This window comes from Kogia breviceps, chromosome 6 (assembly GCF_026419965.1).
Source record: "Kogia breviceps isolate mKogBre1 chromosome 6, mKogBre1 haplotype 1, whole genome shotgun sequence".
In the NCBI taxonomy this organism is placed as follows: domain Eukaryota; kingdom Metazoa; phylum Chordata; class Mammalia; order Artiodactyla; family Physeteridae; genus Kogia; species Kogia breviceps.
In genome coordinates this window covers 63,031,068-63,052,890 of record NC_081315.1, presented here as the reverse complement: position 1 = coordinate 63,052,890, position 21,823 = coordinate 63,031,068, and the positions used below count along the sequence as shown (strand labels likewise).

General features: G+C 41.3%; 2 protein-coding genes across 6 annotated transcripts in view; one reads left to right on the top strand and one right to left on the bottom strand.

Annotated features, from left to right (window-relative positions):
* ENOPH1 (enolase-phosphatase 1) overlaps positions 1–11,436 on the bottom strand; it is a 36,576-nt gene extending 25,140 nt beyond the window's left edge. Inside the window, exon 1 of one of the 2 annotated variants that reach the window (XM_059067541.2) lies at positions 10,436–11,436. In XM_059067541.2, coding sequence (XP_058923524.1) covers positions 10,436–10,519 — 84 coding nt within the window. In that variant the 5' untranslated portion in view covers positions 10,520–11,436. The remainder of the gene's footprint in view (positions 1–10,435) is intronic. The other variant, XM_059067542.2, reaches the window with a different exon arrangement.
* On the top strand, positions 10,857–18,274 carry HNRNPDL (heterogeneous nuclear ribonucleoprotein D like). 4 transcript variants are annotated; one of them, XR_009336323.2, is made up of 9 exons: positions 10,876–12,103; positions 12,907–13,075; positions 13,175–13,336; positions 13,827–13,958; positions 14,108–14,222; positions 14,744–14,914; positions 15,246–15,338; positions 15,711–15,815; positions 16,483–18,274. XR_009336323.2 is itself a non-coding variant. In XM_059067536.2 (8 exons), the coding sequence occupies exons 1-7, from the start codon at positions 11,661–11,663 to the stop codon at positions 15,314–15,316; spliced, it is 1,263 nt and encodes a 420-aa protein (XP_058923519.1). In that variant the 5' UTR covers positions 10,857–11,660; the 3' UTR covers positions 15,317–15,338; positions 16,483–18,274. The 4 variants fall into 4 exon arrangements, 2 of the variants coding, with proteins under 2 accessions (XP_058923519.1, XP_066892022.1); XM_059067536.2 differs by lacking the exon at positions 15,711–15,815 and having other exon boundaries at positions 10,857–12,103; XR_010841039.1 differs by lacking the exon at positions 14,744–14,914 and having other exon boundaries at positions 10,890–12,103.
* Positions 18,275–21,823: the final 3,549 nt, after the last annotated feature.

Here is a 21,823-nt window from a genome sequence, read left to right as displayed (position 1 = left end):
CTGAAGTCCCACCCAGGCCCCACTGCCAGGATTACCACTAGTTTCCAAACCACATGTACTAGTCTCTCTCTACTCAGTAAAGGGTATCAGCTCCACACTTTTTAGACTTAAGAAAAAGAACTTGTTAGAAGGTCACATAATGAATCATTGAAAAGAAAATCAAGTTAAGAAATGAACCGCTCACGTACATACCCAGAAGACAAAGAACCCTTTTCTGTATTAAAGAATTCTGTGTTTGAAAAGAAATCCATGCTTCTGAAATGGAGTCCCCTGGGAAGGGTCCAATGAGTTTCCAGTAGGGCCTATGAGGACAGAGCCACCAACTTTCCACACAATGCAGAAAGGTGATGGAGAACCAAGTGCAAAAGGGTCAGGGTGGCTTGGCTTCCACCCCTCTTATGATCCCTACCTCCACCAAAACCAATTTTGAAAATTAAGTGAGTTAATAAATGTGAAAATCTAAAGTTTTATACAAAAATAAGCTTTTACTATAAAAAGAATACTTTTTTTTTTTTTTTTTTTTTTTTAGTGAAGGGGTGACATGGGGTGAGCTGTAAGGATGGAAAATTTTAAGAACCAGCAGACAAGGTAGGACTTTTCAGAGCTAAACACAGGATATCCTTTAAAAGTTTATCTGAGCAAGATAAAGGCTTATCTATGTATTTTCAAAACAGGGGTTATTTATTAGAATTGGTACCGTTTGGGGGGTCAATGTGACTACATTTCTTTCGAGGATCTAAGTGACTTTACTGTATGCATAGGGAAAAAAATCAGGAGGAATGTTCACCAAACTCTTCATAACTATTGCTGGGTGGTAGGAGCAGAAAGGCATTCATTCTCTACACTATACTCTTCTGTAATGTTTGCAATTCATAACAAGTGTGAATTAATTTTTGGGGTAAAAACACTTTCCTCTATCCTCACATTAAAGATACAAGTTTCCACAGCATAACGTATTTAGCTCTTTAAATACTTAAATTGTTAATCAAAAATTTTTTATGGTTTTTAATTTCCATTGTTAACTGACTTCTTTCTCTAAAACTCAGAGGTTTTAGAAATCTTGGGTCAATGAATATTCTAATGAGACTCTAAAAATACATCAGTTAAATTGCATACTGTGCAAATAAGATAAAGTATCACCTTGAGGAAATATGAAATAGCAAGGATAGCAGAAGGGGGAGAAGCAATACCAGCCCCTCCCAGGCCCATTCTGGAATGCATCGTACCACCATCAACAAGCATTTGCTGAACGCCTTACGTGCAAGTACTATGCCAGGCTCTGCTTTCTGCCCTTAAGGAGCTCTCTCAGCATTGCTGGAAGACAGCACACACAGACAATACCACAAGGCAGCATCTGCTACAGTGGCAAATACATGGCCCTGTGAAGAAGGGAGAGAGGATTTTGAAATTCCTGCTTAGACAGAAGTCCTCTGAAAGCAGAAGCAGGTCTTACCTGTGTATTCCCATAACCTAACGCGATAAATATGTTTTAAATTAATAAGTACATGGAACCAACCTGCACTCGGAGAGGAAAAAGCATGACATCCCAAGCTGGAGGAATGGTGGTGGCATGAAAGTGTGGCATGACCCAAATGGGCATGTTCAGCTATAAAAAAAAAAAAGTGTAAAGAAATAGAGGAATAGAAAGTTGGAAAACGCAATTCACTGAAGTTGAGGAGTTGAAACTATCTTTGAGCCCAACAGGAAACCACAAGGGATTCTGATGGTGCAAAGACAACCTGCTGTTAATGTTCCTGTCTTCCTTACTAGGTTCCTTAAGGGTGGCAGCAGCTTCTTTAAGGATTTTGGTTGCCTAGCAGAGCCTGGCATATGATAGGTATTCAAATAAATGTGAGGGAAAAGAAGGGAAGATTGATTAGCTGGAAAGATTATGCAAGTGCCATGATACGGAGGCGGTAGACAATAAGAGACCAGAAATTAAGGCCGGAGGTGTTTTCTAATCCACCTCATGATATACTCAGAACCAACACTCTGATTCTCCAAAGGCTCCTCCCCTTGTCTCAAGTTGAATCAACAAAATTCCTCTCACATACCACCATGGGTTTATCTCCCTTTAGGAATCCTGAGCAACTGGGAAGGTTTGGGGAATGTTAATCAACCCATCAACAGCTACTTATCAAGGCAGTCCTGCCATTCCAGTGCCTCCTCAAGTTCTCTGAGGTTAGCCAAGCTCTGCATCTTGTTCTTAACTTATTTCTGGCCAGGGCCATAAGGAGCAGAGGCAAAGGAAATCACAGTGGGTTTCAGTAAATGTTAGCTCCCCCTTTTCCACACTGACCCTTCATAAGCGCTTTCTGTCTCCACCAACAGTCTGATATTTCCTGCATTATAATCAGTGTTTCTACAGGGCTTTATATTTTTTCAAAGGTTTTTGCACTCTATCTCAATCTTCATCACTACCTTATAAGCATGACAGATCCTACTACCCCATTCTTGTAGACGGAAAAGCCTAAATCCCTAGACTGAATGAAGCCAGGGAAAATGACACAACTACAGTTACTAGAATCAATAATAAACAGCACAGGTGGAAGCAAGCTCCTGGTTGCTGTCCCTTGTGGGTAGTCTTCTAGCAGTTTCATATTGAGAGCAGAATGATAAAACTTACCAAATGGATATTTAACTAAAGTTGGGAGATACTATCAGACAACAGAAGCTCTCTTCTTAGAAAGACCATAAAATTAACATAACCGTTTTCATGAGAAAAAAATGTCAATTTCAATATTTCCTGATTATTATCTTCCAAAATATATTGTTAGAATATAAGAGAACATAAAAGAGTAAATTGCAAGTATTGTTAAACAATCAAGAATGTATTAGCTATTTCTAAAAGTGTTTTAACATAAAATATCAAGATATTCCAAAGAAATTCATTAAACAAACGTCAGAAAAGCATACAAACATGATTCTGCTGTTAATTGAATCAATATCTTTATCATTTTGATTTTCAATTAAATGAGTATCTGCTACTTCAAATAAATATTATTTATAGGATCAAGGATTTGTCTGCTTACTTCATATTTTCTAACATAGAACATTCAGTTTGAGATCTCTTCTTTTCCCTTAGTCTGTTCGAACCTTGCCAAATATCTTGTTCTTTAAGGTAAAACTCCAGTCCCTTAAACACTGTCTTTACCAACCTCCACACCACCACAATCCTTAAGAGAAACACAATCTTAAAAAAAAAAAAAAAAAAAACTCAATTAAAAAAAAAATTTATAGATCCTATCCAGTACCATAAATAATAACTTTCAAAACAAAATTGGAGCTACTATAAAGCCGAACTCTGATGTAGCCAAGAAACTGTAAAGGGATCTATTAGTCAGAAATGTTGGTGTTAGCCAAGTGTGGTAGACAGGAAACTGTCCCCTACCCTCAAATGTACATGTTCCTAATCCCCAAAACCTGTGACTATGTTACTTTACTCAGCAAAAAGGGCTTTGCAGACATGATTTAAATTAAGGATCTCAAGATGGGGAGATTACCCTGGATTATCTGGTTGGGCCTGATATAATCAAAGTCCTTGTAAGTGAAAGAGGGAAGTAGGAGTGTCAAAGTCAGAGTGAGGGATCAATCTGAAGATGCTACACTGCTGGCTTTAAAGACAGAGGAAGGGCCCAAGAACCAGGAAATGTGGGTAGCCTCTAGAAGCTGGAAAAGCAAGGGAGAGTTTTCCCCTAGTCTCCAGAAGGGACACACCGTGCCAACACCTTCCTTTTAGCTCACTGAGACCTATTTCAGAGTTGTGACCCTCCAGAACTGTAAAATGATAAATCTGTACTGTTTTAAACCACTAAACTTCCTGCCCATCTGCCAGGACATTGAAAGCCTTATTCTTCAGGTCCCTGTTGTACAGACATTCAGTGAATGTTTCTACTAACAAATTATCTAGAAAACGACCTAGGATGGTGGTAGTGAGGGAGAAGAGGGAGCCGCAGAGGAATTCTGGAGATCTGTCAGGAATTTTCAGGCCTATTATCCTGTTTCCCTATAAGTACACATAACTCCTTTCTATTTCTATTATTAAGAAAGTTGTTTTTACAGTTCAGTTTCTGGAAGACAATTTGCAAAATTGCAAAATTGGGGAAGTGGCCACTTGCTTAATGCTTTGTTGTCTACCAGCTTATCTCATCATCTTGCTCTCCTTTATCAATTTACTTGACTCTTGAGAGGTTTTGGTTCTGCTAATGATGACAGACCTCCCCTAATTCACCTACACCCTTGGTCTGCTCTATCACCTCCTCTGAGCCATTGGAAAAGAGAAGCGCTAACAGGCCTCAGCACAGGTAGAACTTACGAATTTGTATAAAGCCTAACTACAGGGACTTCCCTGGTGGCACAGTGGTTAAGAATCCACCTGCCAATGCAGAGGACACGGGTTCGATCCCTGGTCTGGGAAGATCCCACATGCCGCGGAGCAACTAAGCCCATGCGCCACAACTACTGAGCCTGCACTCCAGAGCCCGAGATCCACAACTACTGAGCCCATGTGCCACAGCTACTGAAGCCCATGTGCCTAGAGCCCATGCTCTGCAATGGGAAGACCCCACAACGAGAAGCCTGTGCACCGCAACAAAGAGTAGCCCCCACTCGCCACAACTAGAGAAAGCCCATGTGCAGCAACGAAGACCCAACACAGCCAATATATAAATAAATAAAATAGATTTATTAAGAAAAAAAAGCCTAACTACAGAGTTCAGTCCATGGACCACAGTATCACCTGGGAACCTGTTCGAAATTCAGCATCAATTTCTGTCCCACATTATTCAGCCATAAAAAAAGAATGAAATCTTGCCATTTGTGAAATGGATGGACCTAGAGGGTATTATGCTAAATGAAGTCAGGCAGAGAAAGACAAATACCATCTGATTTCACATATCTAAAAAACAAATGAACAAACATAACAAAACAGAACAGAGTCATAGCTACAGAGAAGAAATAGGTGGTTGCCAGAGGGGAGCGGGTTGGGGGATTAGTGAAATAGGTGAGGGAGATTAAGAGGTACAAACTTCCAGTTACAAAATAAATGAGGATGAAATGTTTAGCATGAGGAATACAGTCAGTTCTATTGTAATATCTTTGTATGGTGACAGATGGTAACTAGACATATCATGGTGATCATTTTGTAATGTATAGAAATATCTAATCACTATGTTGTGCACCTGGAACTAACATAATATTGTAGGTCAATTATACTTCCATTAAAAAAAATATGTAGACACTGGGAGGAAATGCATCAAAATGCAAACAATGGTTATCTCTGGGGGGTGGAGATTATGGGTGCTTGTTAATTTTTACTTTATGCTTTCAATCGTCTGCAATGAACATATATTGCTTGTAAAATTAGAAAGAAAACAATAAATGTCATAAAAAATGAAAAAAAAAGTTCCATTCCAGATCTTCTGAATCAGAAACTACATTTTAGACAGATCTCTAGATGATTTGTAAACACATTCAAGTCTGAGAAGCACAGATATAAAGAGCCATTGGCAAGGGTACTCCCATGACCCACTTACTAATTTTAGGGACAAATGTTCTAATCAGATTCATACTTTCAGTTAATGAGAGGTTTTAAATTATTACAAAGATTTTATTTCCAAGCACAAAAAGTTTTCCTAAGGCATAAGTGAAAAACATGCCCTCGCCCCTGCTACTGCCCCTGCCAACTACTCCCTGACAAGATTTGTTGAGATGGTGGATGAAATATTGATGGAAATTTATTTATTTATTTTTTGCGGTACGCGGGCCTCTCCCTGTTGTGGCCTCTACCATTGCGGAGCGCATGCTCCAGACGCACAGACTCAGCGGCCATGGCTCACAGGTCCAGCCGCTCCGCGGCATGGGGGATCTTCCCGGACCGGTGCACTAACCCATGTCCCCTGCATCTGCAGAGGGACTCTCAACCACTGCGCCACCAGGGAAGCCCATATTTTTATAAAGATTTTTTCAAGGGCTAAACATTCATTAAATGTTCACAGTAGCCTTATGAGGTTGATATCCCCAAAGTACAGTTGAGGGAATATGTACCTAGACCCAGAGACATTAACTTGCCGTAAGTCTTTTAGGGAAGAGCCAGAATGCTAATCAAGACTTGCAAGCCCATCCTTATAAATACTACTCTATGAAGCCAATCCTCATTATTTAAAGATTCTGTATTTGCAAATTCTCCTACTCAATAAAATTTATTTGTAACCCCCAAATCATAACTCATTGCACTTTCCCAATTTTTTTAGAACAGGTACATACATGAGCAGAACAGCTAAAATTGTGAAAAACCAGATGCACACGTTCCCAGTATGTGATGCTTTGCCTTCTTATTTCATCTCTCATATTTTAAACAAGTATCCTTTTCAAGGTCTACTTAGCGCTACATTTTTCGCATTTTGTGCTTTTTGTTGGTGAGTGTGCAGTTTAAAATGGTCCCCAAGCAAAGTGCTGTCTAGTGTTCCTAAAGGCAAGAAAGCTGCCTTACAGAGAAAACACATGTGTTACATAAGCTTCGCTAAAGCATAAGCTATAGCACTACTGGCAGTGAGTTCAATGTTAATGGATCAACGATATATATTAAATAAGGCAAACAGAAACACACATAAAACAAGGTTATGTACTGATCAGTTGACAAATATGCTGTGCAGAGGCTCACAGGAACCAAACCCTGCATTTTCCCTAGGGGCAATGATTCAGTGTTTGCTAAGATGGCGTTCACAGTAACTTCACAGAACATAATTGCCACAACTGTTGTTACATGTACTAACTTGACATGTAATGACAGGAAAGGCACCAAATTATAGAGCATTTTCAGAAACAAGACACCATTTTCTCCAACTCAAAAACAATAGTTCAAGGTTCTTGATAGGATAACCACAAGGACTGGTAATGGTGTTATTTCATAGCTTACAGACTAAAAACACTGGAATAATACAATGTCAGAAAATGAATATTACATCACACGGACAAAAATCAAGCAGTGGCTCTGTGAGATGCATGCAAGATGATTCAAGGGGAGAAGGGAAGTGAATACAATAACATTCATTTACACTTATTATTTAAATCTCATCTTTAAATACCAATTTACTTTATAACTTAATAATAGTACAGTAATATGTGTACACAATAAATTCTATTGGTAGTGCCTGTTCCAATTCTGCTGATGATGTACATGACCAAAAAATGTTGGGAGATCACCACTGTAGAGAGTCAAAGTTAGCACTTGAAAAGAAAAGAAACTCCAGAGGCACACGTCCGGCAGTGGGCTGGTGGCTTTGAGGATTCACATGCATTGGGAACCATCTATTGCTGCTCTGTCCCCAACACATGTGACGATCTTCACAAAGACATCCCTCCAGGCATCAGTTGATTCATATGAGAAATTAATTAGCTGGTTGTGACATTGACTAGATGATCCAAGCTAGCAACCCTTCCCTCTCTAGAAATTTAACCAAAGAAAAGAAGACATAATAGCAGGAAGTAAAAACATTGTTTATCGTTGCCCAGAGCCCAAAGGCTGAAGGCTGCCCTGACAGAGCAACAGCCTGTCCTCAGAGCACCCAAACTGGGAGGATTCTATGGTATCCCATAAGACATCCAGGACTGTTAGTGTCATCTTATATAGTTAAGTTGCATCATATACACATTCAACTCTAAGTGCTCACCAAAAAAAAAAGAGAGAGAGATAGAGAGAGAGAGAGAAAGGGAAAAAAAAAAAACATAACCAGTGCTGGCAATCTGTCTGCCATTCTACTCAATGAAGGTGTTCTGTTCCCTTGGACAGTCTCAGTTCCTCAGTGTCTCTTACAGCATGAATGGTTCATTGTGAGGCTAAAGTTTGACACAATATATTTTTCATCTACATCACCTAATCCCAAACCAACTTCCTCTGATACTCAAAGGAAGAAGCAGGGATACGTTTCAACCCTGAAGGAAAAATGGCTGCATATGACTTACTGAAAGACAGAATCAATCTCCAAAGAGAACTGACTTCCTAAGGGTAGTTCAAGGGCAATTTTTGAAAATACTCAACTTTCACAGTGTACGCTGACTGTAGATGCAACCCCTCTGATAAAGTGAGATTCAACTATAGTTATTCTGTTCCAAGGGCTCACTCTTATACCTACCATCTAGAGGTGGTATATATTGAAATTTGCTGCCATATACTTTTATGGTACTTCTTACTGATTAAAATGCTCTCATACCAGCTGTGTCATTTAACACCCACAAGGCCAGGCAAAGAAAATGGAACGAGCACTGTGGTTCCCATTTCAGAGATCAAGTGCAATAATGGAAAGAGTAAGAGTTGGTGAGTCAGACAATTTGGTTTCAAATCCCAGGCATACTGTTCAATTTTTCAGAGCCTTAGTTTCCTATCAGTAAAATGCAAACAGTACACACACCTCACCAAGTTTTTGAGGATGAGTCAAGTATACAAGCTGCAGGTATACATTACTCAATGTTTCCTTATACCATTCCACAGGAAGGAGGGCTACAAGTTCACACACCTAATGTGACTAATAAAGCCCAAGTAGAATAAACATCTCCCAATTCCCAGCTCCATGCTCAGAGGTCCAAGAAGGATATAACTTAGCATCTCTTTAAAAGGTGTTCAAAAAGATAAGAGATACTCTGCTAAAAGTTTTTCTGGTTCAAATAAATTTGTGACATGCTAGTCTCTTGAAGGCTCACAATGCGTGTGTGTGTGCAAGTGTGTTCAGGATATAAAGGCACTGAGAAGGCGTGCAATAAAGAAACCTGGTTGAATACATATAGAACATTCTCCCAAAGTGGATTTAATAATGGAAACCTTTTATGCATAATTACTATAAACAGCCACACAAACCTAATGTTCTGAACATACTTTTAGAAACACTGGTTTTGATAAATTAATGTATAACAAACTAACAGATAATTATATTGTAATAGATTAATATTAATAAAAATAATAACAGATTATAGAACAAGGCACAAGAAACTACCCTTTAAACAAGACCCCGAATCATTTTTGGGCAGTCTGGTGTCAAATCCAAAAAAAAAAAATCTATTTGGGAATTCCCTGGAGGTCCAGTGGTTAGGGATCCACGCTTCCACTGCAGGGGTCTGGGTTAGATCCCTGGTCGGGGAACTCAGATTCCGCAAGCCATGCAGCGCGGCCAAAAGCAAAAACAAAACCAAAGGAACAAAACCAAAAAATCTATTTAGATCATCAAGGCATTATTTATTCTCAGAAAGATCTCAGGATAAGTCTTTCATAAACACAGATTCCAAGAAGTGGCTCATGTCATCTTACAGAAGACATAGTGGGTAAAAAAGGTGAAAGAGACACATAATGTTTTATCACAAAATTGATTTGCATGAGGCATCTGACTCCCTAAATCAACTTTCCAAGAAGGCTACATATGCCATATAACAACTACCTGTCCCGTCATTATCCCTGGTCTCCTGATAACAGTGGCAAGCAAGAGAAAACCAGAATGGAGACAGTGACTTGTAAACTATAAACCACAAAGATGAGGAATTCTTTTTTTCTTTGTAAACTATAAGAAAGCAGTTATTATTTTTCCTACTTTGTACTTTCCCTCCTTTCTCGGTTATTACTGCACGCAAGCACTTCTAGTGAATACTTTTATATTAAACCTCTAGAAGTCAAATAAGGAGAAGACCAGGCCCGAGGAATTCTTTAAAAAATTATATTAATATTTGATATTTACTTATCCTGGCAAATACAATATATATAAAAAAGGAACCTGCTCTAATGCAAAGTTGTAAGTTTGTGAACTAGGTGTAGACAAGTGTTGGTTAGCACTGACATCCTAGGAGGAAGGCTTTTGGTAAGAACTTAAGCTTCCATTGTTTTTTGAAGAAAATGAACGTTATCTAGACGTTTGCTAGTCTAGTCCAGTAACATACAGTGTGCATTTCGGCCACTAAGAGCGAGTGAGAAAGGGCCAAGAGCAACCATTACCGCCTATCTACCAGAGGTACCTGAAAAGTCTTCATCCTTCAGCCTTCCCATTTTACAAGACTAGAAGCTTCAAGGATCACTAGATCGCGGCCGCCGCCTCGCCAGGTACAACCGGGCACAAGGCGGAAGCTCACCAGCGGGGCGACGGGGCGCACACCTGCCCGGCGGGCGGCGCCCACAACGCTTCACCTTGCCGAGGCGGACCTGCTCTCCTCGGCCCTTCTTCACCACCACCTCCATCCCTTCCCACCTGCAAATAACCGAGGGCAGGGACGCGGGAAGGTGAAGATGGTGAGGAAAAGCATCCCCGCAATCCGCCGCAGACTACCTCCTCCCATCCGAGATCCGCTGCAAAGCCACACCGTTTCTCCCACGCCTCGTGTCTCTAGTGCAAGGTCTGCAATAGTTTAAAATTTTTGTTTTAAAGCACAAGTAACTTCCCCGCTCCCTTCCGCCCCTCACCTTCACGAAAGCAATCGGGGTTGTGGTACCTTCGATATCTAACAGGATCACAGTGACTTCGGCGGGCACCGAAAGCACAACCATTTCCCCACCGGCTGCTACTACTAGAATCGGCCTACTGGTAGGGAGGGCGGAGGGCCGTGCCGGCTGCGCCCAGCAACCTGCTGGGCTTCCGACAGCCCCGAAAAGAGTCCCGGAGCGCACAATCGCGCGCGGCCTGACGCACGAGGCGGAGAGGACACGTCGGCGCCCCTGAAAATAGAGAAATCCGCAGCACAGGGACCTTGAACTCGCAAGCTGCCCGGGCCTGGAGGCCTAGACCACGTGGGCAGGGAAAAGGGGCGGTCCTCGCGAGGTTCCGATGGGGCGGGGAGAGGTAATGGCGCCGACGTCGATTGGCCGCTAGAGGGCCTCTAACCCGATCCGTCAAAATGGGCCTCGCGTGGGCGGGAACAAAGAAGCGAACGCGGGAGCCCGGTGCGCGGGCGCGCGCTCTCCGCAGACTGGTTGAGCGAGCGGGAGAGGCCCGGGGCACGTGCAGACAGGAGCCCCGCGAGTGGCGCGCCGGGGATGTGAGTGCCCCTTGCCCTCTACGGCACCTAGCCCCCTCCCCGCCCACTGCCTCCGCTTTTGCATTTTTACAGTAATCCGACCGGGCCCGCGCCCCTCCTCCCGTCAGCCAGCGAAAGAGGCCGTTTGGATCCCGGTCAGCCTGACTGCGTTGGCCCCGGTTCCGGCCGATCGGCTAGGGAGGCCCGCCGCGCCCTCTCGGCCCGCGCGCCTGTAGCGACAGCGGAAGAGGCGCCCGCGCCGCGCAGCTGTCCGGAGGGGCAGCCGCGCGCCCGCTTCCTGTTCGGCTGCTTCCAGCCAGCTCGAGGACAAAACACGCGTGCGCGCGGCGGACGGCAGGGCGCGCTAGCCGCCTCAGCCACCGGCGCTGGGCGCAGTCCGCCTTTTTCCGGACCAGCGCGGCCCCGGTGCCAATCGATAGCAGCAGCTCCGCACTGGGGGACCGAGGGCGGAAAAAGGCGGGGTTGACGGCTCTTTGCTGGGAGTGGGCTGGACCGGACGCCAGACACAAAGGCTCTCAAGGCAAGAGGGGCTGTGACGCTGCTCGGGATTTTTGACCCAGGACTTTTCGCCCCTTCGTTTTTCTCTTCTGACGCTCTTTTCCCAAGCCCGCGTCCCCTCACCCGCGACCTCGCTCCTCAGCGGAAGGGCCGCGATGGAGGTCCCGCCCCGGCTTTCCCATGTGCCGCCGCCATTGTTCCCCTCCGCTCCCGCTACTTTAGCCTCCCGCAGCCTCTCCCATTGGCGGCCGAGGGCGCCGCGGCAGCTCGCCCCGCTCCTCCCTTCGCTCGCTCCCAGCTCCGCCCGGCAGGGGGCGCGCCGGGCCCAGCGCCACGTCACCGCCCAGCAGCCCTCCCGATTGGCGGGCGGGGCGGCTATAAAGGGAGGGCGCAGGCGGCGGCCGGATCTCTTCCGCCGCCATTTTAAATCCAGCTCCATACAACGTTCTGCCGCCGCTGCTACCGCGACACGGATTGCGCGCCAGCGCCTCCCGGCCGACAACTCAGCCGCTATGGAAGACATGAACGAGTACAGCAACATAGAGGAATTCGCAGAGGGTTCCAAGATCAACGCGAGCAAGAATCAACAGGATGACGGGTACCTCACGCTTCTCCTCTTTCCCCCCTCCCCCAGCGATCTGCATACGCCCCTTCGTCCCTCGGGGGCCGCGCGCTGCCCCTGTTCTTTCCCCAAGTCGATTCCCCGCGTGCCCGCTGGGCCCCACTAGATTGGAGGGAAGAGGAAAGTAGGAGACGGGGGGGGGGGGGACGGTGACTCGAGAGGCCCGCGAAGGTGGGGGAAGGGCAGAGGGGTTGGAGGCGGAGGGCGGCGGCGTCTGGGGCCCGAGTGCGCAGGCGCGCGTGGGGCCCGAGGGGGAGGGGCCGGCCTCGCTGTGCCCCTTGCTGCAGCTGCAGCCGCCTCTTCATTGTGTCTGTGTTACGGTTCCGCGCAGTTTTCAGGGGGAGGATTTAAGGAACTCCTGGTTTGGGAACCTGTAGGCGACTGGTACCCAGATCCCCAGTACGTGTGACGATGAGTTCTTTAGGTGGAACGTTGGCTTGATAGCTGAGGAAGACGGTGAGCCTAAGTTGTGTGGGATCAGTATAGAAAGTTGGATTGTCTAGTCGGGAACAATCTTTACCACGTATCTATCGTTGGCCTCGTTTCAACTTGGCATTGTGCAGTGAGGAGAGCAAGGTGTCCACCGTTTTGAATAAGTGAGGAACTTGGGGATTTTTGTGGTCTTTTGTTCGTGTGTGTGTGTAAACGGGTTAAATTATTTGTACATCAGGATGTATTTCCCCGTGCTTATTTTATAGTTTTATTTCGTAAACGTAATTTCAGAATTTAAGTAATCGTTGTAGTTGCTGCTAACCTTAAAAAACAACTTTTATTTCTAGTAAAATGTTTATTGGAGGCTTGAGCTGGGATACAAGCAAGAAAGATCTGACTGAATATTTGTCTCGATTTGGGGAAGTTGTAGACTGCACAATTAAAACAGATCCAGTCACTGGAAGATCAAGAGGATTTGGATTTGTGCTTTTCAAAGATGCTGCTAGTGTTGATAAGGTAGGAACATGTATTGCATTGTGGTGCTTTTGTGTGTTTCTTGCAAATTGTTCAGAGGGTTGCTTGTATGTTGTCAGATTAAATAAATCTGTCTTCTAGGTTTTGGAAATGAAAGAACACAAGCTGGATGGCAAATTGATAGACCCTAAAAGAGCCAAAGCTTTAAAAGGGAAGGAACCCCCTAAAAAGGTTTTTGTGGGTGGATTGAGCCCAGATACTTCAGAAGAACAAATTAAAGAATATTTTGGAGCCTTTGGAGAGGTGCGCTCTGCTTTTACGTTTACGTGTATTTTCATTTGATATGTTTATATAATGTTTATCCCTGGCCCAGTTCTTACAGAGCAAACTCAGTGTTGGATGAGGGTGGGATTAAATTATTGCTCAAGTCTCTTCCAGTCACCGTACCTTAATCAGTGTTTTCTGTGTTAATAATGGAAACTAGTGTCTAATGGAAACTAATTCAGCAAAAAGATGGATACTTTGGTGTGGTTAGGGTTTGGATTTATTAACTAGTGGCATCTGTGGGGTAAGAAATGGTATTAAATAAGGTTTTATTCTCCCTTCTCAATGCTCCATAGATGAAACAGATCACTCTAGTTTGATGTGGATAATAAAGCAGTAGTTTATACAGAAGGTATTTTGTTAGAATGACATGTTATGTTGAAGCTTGAAAAGGACTTGTGGCATTCTAAAACATCTTGGTAGCTTTTTACCATTAGTGGGTGACCTTGAGTGTGTATCTTGATTTCAGATTGAAAATATTGAACTTCCCATGGATACAAAAACAAATGAAAGAAGAGGATTTTGTTTTATTACGTATACAGACGAAGAGCCAGTAAAGAAATTGTTAGAAAGCAGATATCATCAAATTGGTTCTGGGAAGGTAAAGCCATTTTGATTATAGTAAATGAGCAATGTGCTTTTTTTTTTTTTCTTAAAGTGAAATTTCTCAGCCTGTTTTGAGAAGGAAATAATGGCTTGACATTAGAATATTGGTAATAATTCTGTTTGCTTTTTAAATTTTGTTTTTAGTGTGAAATCAAAGTTGCACAACCCAAAGAGGTATATAGGCAGCAACAGCAACAACAAAAGGGAGGAAGAGGTGCTGCAGCTGGTGGACGAGGTGGTACTAGGGGTCGTGGCCGAGGTGAGACTTAATTCCTGGGCACTCAGTGCTGTAAGCTATAAACTGCGGAATATGAATATGCCCATAGGAAAGTAAAGCCAAATTTAAACTGTTACAACATGGAAACTGCTCAGCTTAGTGGGTGGGCTTTTGTTTTTACTGATTTCACCTCTTCAAACAATGGCCACTTTGACAGTGTCATTACTGATTGGGGAAATAACACCATTAAATGTAATTAAGATTACATGGAACACTTTGGCGTGATAGGTTTTCTAGGGCAGGAGTCCTTGTTTTAAAGATAAACACTGTCTTCTCCTTTGTCCTGATTTTTCATTGAATTTAGGAAGCCTGATACTGGCACAATTGGACTTTCTGCCCCCTTTTTTATGCCAACTGTAATAGTACTTTCTTGGTCAGATAGCAATATTAGGTATCCATTCTGCCTTTTTAAGATTTGCAGAGTGAGGGACAGGAATGCATCATTTTATGTTAGGGTTGGGGGTCAGACGTTGTTTCCTAACAATCATTGTGCATTGTTTCAGGTCAGGGCCAAAACTGGAACCAAGGATTTAATAACTATTATGATCAAGGATATGGAAATTACAATAGTGCCTATGGTGGTGATCAAAACTATAGTGGCTATGGCGGCTATGATTATACTGGGTATAACTATGGGAACTATGGATATGGACAGGGATATACAGACTACAGTGGTAAGAATATTTAACTTAATTTCATAAACCAGTGGTACTAAAATTCAGTGTTTTAAGTACAATCCCATTCTGAGACTTGTGTGTGGGTGTTTTCTATTTCTTGAAGTGTTTGGAGTTAAATTTTTGAGACATTTAATAGTCATAGGGGCTTATACTGATAGACTTCGGTCATTACAAACATTCTAGAATGTGATGTGTGACTAGTTTATAATGACTTTTAAAATATCTGGTTATTTTAATTGCTGTGGAGGATTTTGCATATTTAAGTTTTTAAATATAGTGAAATCATTTCATTAAAAGCTAAGCATAATTTTTTGTTTTTTCAAAATAGGCCAACAGAGCACTTACGGCAAGGCATCTCGAGGGGGTGGCAATCACCAAAATAATTACCAGCCATACTAAAAGGGGACGTTGGAGAAAACAGGTGTGTATAAGAGTTCAAGACACCAGTGGAAATTCTAATTTAATTTAAAGATCAATAGACAAATGAAAAATAAGTGAAAACAAAATATCATGTAGCCTGTTTTTACTAAATTGTTAATTTTTTACTTGCTTTATGAACCTGTTTTGCCTAAAGTGTCTATAGATCTTTAACTTTAAAGTTTTATCTCACTTTCTTTAGTATTACAGAAAAACTTAAGAGTTTTTCTGTTTGCTTTGTGTACCAGGTGGTCTAGAGGAATAATTAAACTTTTTTAGAACTATTAACAGGTAAAGTACTGAAATGGGTACAACTTAAGGAAAACAGGAATGTTGTCTTCTAACTCTGACATTATACCTTGTTTGTACCCGCCAGCGGGAACTTCATTGCAGGCCGTGTGTCACCCTGACCACGTCTATCTCTGGGGGTCGCACGTTGCGGGCAGAGCGCAAGGCATACACCAGAAAACGCTGTCCTGTGGTATGGTCTCTTCCAACTTCATGTACCAGCGTAAAGATTAAAGTGGAAAACTTCAGACTTTGGCTTCTTTTTTAATCTTTTTGAAGATTAAGTGTCTAAACTTAACTTAAATGGTTTTTTACAGGAGTTAAAGTACATAAATGCCTTTTTACAGCTTAATCATTTTGGTCTTCTGTTTAGTGTTGTATTTCAATTGTGGAGCCTCATTTTAAGTGTTCATTCTTGTAAGATTTAATGCTTGCTTTTTCTTTTTATAGCTAATAGTGAAATCTACAAACCAAAACAAGAACTTTAAAATCTGGGATATAAATTAAAGATCATATGCACACAGAAATTTGTTTTCTTGCAATACAAGCCTATTAGAAATTCACGTTTGTAATAGCATTTTACGTGGCTTACTAGAGATGTTTCTAGTAGACCTTGAACCTAGCACACAGTTCAACCTGTGAATATGGGAAGACTGCATTCCCAGATTTTCTAAGTAAATTTTACTTTAATATTATTTGGGAACCCCAGGGTGAATTTATTAATTACCCAAACTGCATTTTGCCAATGAATTTGCATGTGATCTTTAATTAGTGAGAACTTAAAACAATTCATGAAAGTGGACCTTTGAAAGCTTGTCAGAGTTGCACAAATCTAATTGCCATTTTGTTTTTGTTTTTAGGAAGAGATTGCTAAAGTAACCCATCTTGCAGGACGACATTGAAGATTGGTCTTCTGTTGATCTAAGATGATTATTTTGTAAAAGACTTTCTAGTGTACAAGACACAACTGTGTCCAACTGTATATAGCCGCCAATTAGTTTTTGTTTTTACTTTGTCTTTTGCTATCTGTTACGACTCAACGTGGATTTGTGTTTATACAAATTTTATTTGTATGATTTCGTGTTAAACCTCAAATAAATGCTTCCTTATGTGATTGTTTTTCTGCGTCAGGTACTAAATAGCTCTGTAAAAGTGTAATTTTAAATAAGCAATAATTAAGGCACAGTTTATTTTGTAGGGAGTGTTGACCCATAGGGAGAAACTGTGGTCCTTTACGAATAGCCAGCTACAGTGTCTACTCTGTTCTCTTTTTGTTAGATGTATTCTATGTTCTCAGGCTTCATTTCCCTGTTAACTGAGGCTTCCACATACCTTTAAGTAATGTTGTTTTCTCTTTGTATATCTGGAGACTTTGTCATGAAAGTTTCTGTGGCGTAGTTATAGTGTTGTGATGAGTGGAAGCTTTCTAGTAGACCATAAGTCTTCTGGTTATATTTTGAAAAGTAACTTTTTAATGGCACAAAGCATGCTGGTAGCTCCTTTTATGAATAGAAAATATTTTGCTTTGTTCTTGTCTCTGGAAAGGCATTTGTTATGACTTGCTGTATTCAGTGGTCTGCTAGAAAGAGCTTTGGCTAATCATAATACCGTAACTTTGTTTTCTTGATTAAACTGTCTAAATATACCCAGGGGAAAAAACACTTGAACTGTGTTATAGGAGCCACAGTTTAAGAATATCAGATGTAGTTACATTTAACACAAGGATTTTGGCAAATAGGTATGAAGTTACTAAAGTTTGAACAAAAGTTAGATTAAAATATTCGACGTAGTGGATGAGTAACTATATTAATTGTATACTATTCTGTTGGTATTATGTCACAGCAAGCACCAAACTGAACAAAATGTTTTCTGTTGGGGCATTTTTAGGAAGGTGTATTGGGTGTTAACTGTTACGTGGTGTGAGTTCTTAGAAAAAATCATGGTAGTGAGTTTCATCATTTTTAGCGCAGTTAGTGCATGAGCTGAATAGTTAAGCATATCCATGTTCAAACGTAAAAGGAATAGTGGGGAAAGGTATCCCTTAAATCTTAATGTAAATCTTAAGTGTGACCAAGTCATGTCATTACAACAGATCTGGTGCATTAAAAAAAACAGTTTTAGCTCTAGATTTTGGAGGATGTCCTGGGTAAATTCAAGTTTTGAATTTTACATTCAAGTGTAGTTATTGAATTTAAGGTTTTTGTTTCTGTGGTTCCATGTTAGCCGTTAGGATTGGCATACATGTTCACATGTGGGATGGTTGACCTCACCAACCAAGTGTAAATTTTTTTATGCTAATGAACCTGCCTTGTTTTATTTGGTGCCTGCAACTTTCTTTGTTCTGATGATGTTTGTACTTGCTGGGCTATCAAGTTGCAATGCTTTTGGCCTTTTGCTCCTGTTTTGTTATTTGACCTTACACCTAGGCCAAGTACCAATGTTGGCTATTGCAAGGGATTGTTTGATTCTTTGAACATGCAACCTTAGGGAACAGAAAGGAGATTTTCATTTTAAGTTATGTTGTCAAAGTCAGTAGGTGCAGTGTCTTCAGGGCAGTGAATCCTGTAAGTTCAAATTTATGATTAGGTGACAAGTTGACATTGAGATTGTCCTTTCCCTGATCAAAAATGAATAAAGGCTTTTTAAACAAAATCCATACTCTTCAGTCAAGTCTTGATATATATGACTTTGAAGAAATACACTACATCTAGAGATTATTGTCTGAGGTCTTTTAGAAAAACTGAAGTACCTATGACAAACATTAACCTGTATATTCTTAAATATGCTTCCTGAGTTGTTTTGAGCAAGTTCTATGTGTTGCTACTTACCCTGAAAGAAACTTAATTAGCAGTTTTGTTGATTAACGTTAATATTCTGTAGTCTGATGGCTACGTTTACAAGATTAGGGATTAAGAGTTAAAATGTCGTTGGGATACTAACATGGATAAGCAGAGCATTTATTTCATTCTCTTCCATGCATCTTTTCCATAATGGTGACAGTAACTGGACCCTTTGCTAATCTTACAAATTTAAATACAAAGAAACCTGAGAAATTAATTGCTATAGGTTGCAAGTATTTGATAGGATGTCCACCACAGGATACTATGTTTCACTGATTTAAAAGGTGATTCAAGGACACTGCAATTATAATTGCATTTTTAATGTAATTTTATATAAACTGCAATTTTTAGTTACGTGTGTGTATGTGCGTTTCTGCCATTTGAATTGCTCCTAGTGTTAAGCGAAGTCAGGAAATGTCATTCTGTAAAAATCTCAAGCTTTCCAACTTAATAGAATTGCCATCTACTGTGGTCTCAACTTTCTGAGTAAAAGCAATACAACTTTGTTTTCATGTAAAGTCATTCAAAAGTATATTGCCATAAAAATGTGGGCTGTTCCTTTTGACTTAACCACTGTTTTATAAACTGTAGGAAAGAATACAGTGGTATTCTGTGGATTAGAGGGTAATGCTGAACATCCTAAAGATTGTTACTTTAAGTGGCAGTTTAATTCCTGACCTTACTCTGGTCTCCTCATTCAAGAGGAGTATACCCCCCATTTGAGGAGGTATATCGTGATCTCAGTGTGGTTGGGGAAGGGATAGTCAACAGTCTCTGATTTGTTACTTAAAATCTAAAAATTTCAAATAACAATGCTTAAGATTTTAGTTTAGCAGTGACTAGCATGTGTTATAAATATGTGAGAAGCACTGTACTGCAGACAGGTTTTCTCATACTGTTCCAATGGTTATCTCCTTTTGAGAATCTGACCAAAAGGAGTTTTCTTAAGAAAAAAAAATTCATGTCTATACATAAATGTAGTCTCAAGGAAATTATAAACTACTTTGAAAGCTATCTAGTTTAAAAGACTCGAAGTTGGCTTTTATGGCGACAGATTGACTAGAATTCATTCATTTAGGCCACACCATGCAGTTTCCGGGATCTTAGTTCCCCCACCAAGAATCAAACCCGGCCCCACAGCAGTAGAAAGCACCAAGTCCTAACCACTGGACTGTAAGGGGATTTCCAAAATTTATTGAATTTGCTATCATTGATGAGGTTACCCAAAGGGAGTTTCTTCAGAAGTTCTCAGAAATTTGTGTGCTGGCTTGTGAACACATATAGGGTGATTGTTTTATTGATGAGACAGGAAGGGCCAACCCCATAAAAGGACTTCTGGAAAACCATAATTCCCTGATTTTTCAAGTTGAGGAAGTTAGCTAATTGAAGGTAACTCATGTTTTAGAGTCTATCAAGCATCTCTGAGGACTAGATTCAGTGTTTGCCACTTCTGGGAGGGATCTCTAAGCATTAAGATTGGCCAGCAGTCTTTAATTTGTGAGTGCTTAAGTCTTTTGTAGGAAAGTAGCATTTTATTATAATTCATTCATTCTTGGGACTTTCCTGGTGGTGCAGTGGTTAAGACTGCGAGCTCCCAATGCAGGGGGGCCGGGTTCAATCCCTGGTCAGGGAACTGGATCCCACATGCCTGCCGCAACTGAGGAGCCCGCCTGCCTCAGCGAAGACCCAGTGCAACCAAATAAGTATTTTTAAAAAAAACAAAACAATTGATTCATTCTTGTTCCTCTGATGAAACTGGAGCCTAGATAATCTGAAGCAACTACTCATTCCCATGAGAGAGCTTTTCTATGGTATTTATTATATTTATTTGGCTGTGCCGGTTCTTAGTTGCAGCATGTGGGATCTTCGTTGCAGCATATGGGTTTCTTTGTTTTAGTTGTGGCTTGCAGGATCTTTTAGTTGCGGCATGTGAGATCTAGTTCCCTGACCAGGGATGGAACCCGGGCCCCCTGCATTGGAAGCGTGGCGTCTCAGCCACTGGACCACCAGGGAAGTCCCTGTCCTATGGAATTGAGTGATTACTTTGGTTACCCTTGAACCATGAGCCGTATGGGACATAAAAGTTCTGAAGACCACCATACAGGCAGAGGGGTGAAGGGAGGGTGTGACAGTGGGGACTAAAATATTTTAGGGAACTTCCAGTATTTTTTATTACAAGGAAACCCTTTAAGTATTTTCTCCCCATAAACTGTTTTGAATGGCTGTACACGTCACATATATTGCTCTCATGTAGTGACATTTCTATTAAGGGCATATAGCTGTCAATCAGAACGTCTACATTGATAATCAGCATTGTACCATCAACTTAGTGATGCCAGCTAAAATCTAAGACAATATTTTCATTAGCTTGTACAGATATTTTTTAATGTGTGATTTCTATCAGACTTAAAATACAGAAAAAAATCCAAGAATTTTTATTACTTCCTCCTAGGAGTTTAGAACTATACCTAGCACATCATTTGGAGATAAAGAAAAATAAAAGGCATTTTTGAGTGTGTGTTAACTTTCATAATCTGGAAAAATGATTTTAAAAATATTTTTATGGATATAATTTTTTAATTATGCAATTGAATGACTTAATCAGAAATAAAGAGACCCCCAAATTACACCTTTGATCTCATTTAAAATATGTCTATTTTTTCATGTATTTATTCATTAGTTACAATTCATATAAAAATAGGACTTAGAGCCTGTCATAACTAAGAATAACTCCACTTTGACCTATCATCGCCACTCACCCAGCTTGTGGGATCTTAATCCCCCGACCACCAGGAATTGAACCAGGGCACTCTGCAGTGAAATCGAGGAGTCCTAACTACTGCACTGCCAGGAAGTTCTCTTCCCTTTTTCATTTAAAGTCTTTGTTGTTTTTGTTTTGTATTTTTTTTTTGCGGTACGCAGGCCTCTCACTGTTGTGGCCTCTCCCGTTGTGGAGCACAGGCTCCGGACATGCAGGCTCAGCCGCCGTGGCTCACGGGCCCAGCCGCTTCGCGGCATGTGGGATCTTCCCAGAATGGGGCACGAACCCATGTCCCCTGCATCGGCAGGCAGACTTAACCACGGCGCCACCAGGGAAGCCCAATTAAAGTTATTTTAATTGCTATTAACATGATGCTTTAGAACACCAAGATATAGACATAGCAAAAGGGTTTTTATTTTCCTTTGATTCTCCATCCAAGACAATAAATGCAGACATAACATTCCATTACCAATTCACTGATTGTGGCGTTTGGTTTTTTTGTTTATATGTTTGTTTTTCCCACATATCCCAGACCCCAGGAGAGGAGGGTCTTGGTGTTGGTGAAGACCAAAGAGCAAATTTCTCTCTCTGCCTTTAATA

Coding starts and splice junctions, on each gene's coding strand:
- HNRNPDL (XM_059067536.2), top strand. CDS start 11,661: ATGGAGGTCCCGCCCCGGCTTTCCCATGTGCCGCCGCCATTGTTCCCC. Junction 13,076..13,174: donor ATGCTGCTAGTGTTGATAAG/GTAGGAACATGT, acceptor TCTGTCTTCTAG/GTTTTGGAAATGAAAGAACA. Junction 14,915..15,245: donor GGGATATACAGACTACAGTG/GTAAGAATATTT, acceptor TTTTCAAAATAG/GCCAACAGAGCACTTACGGC.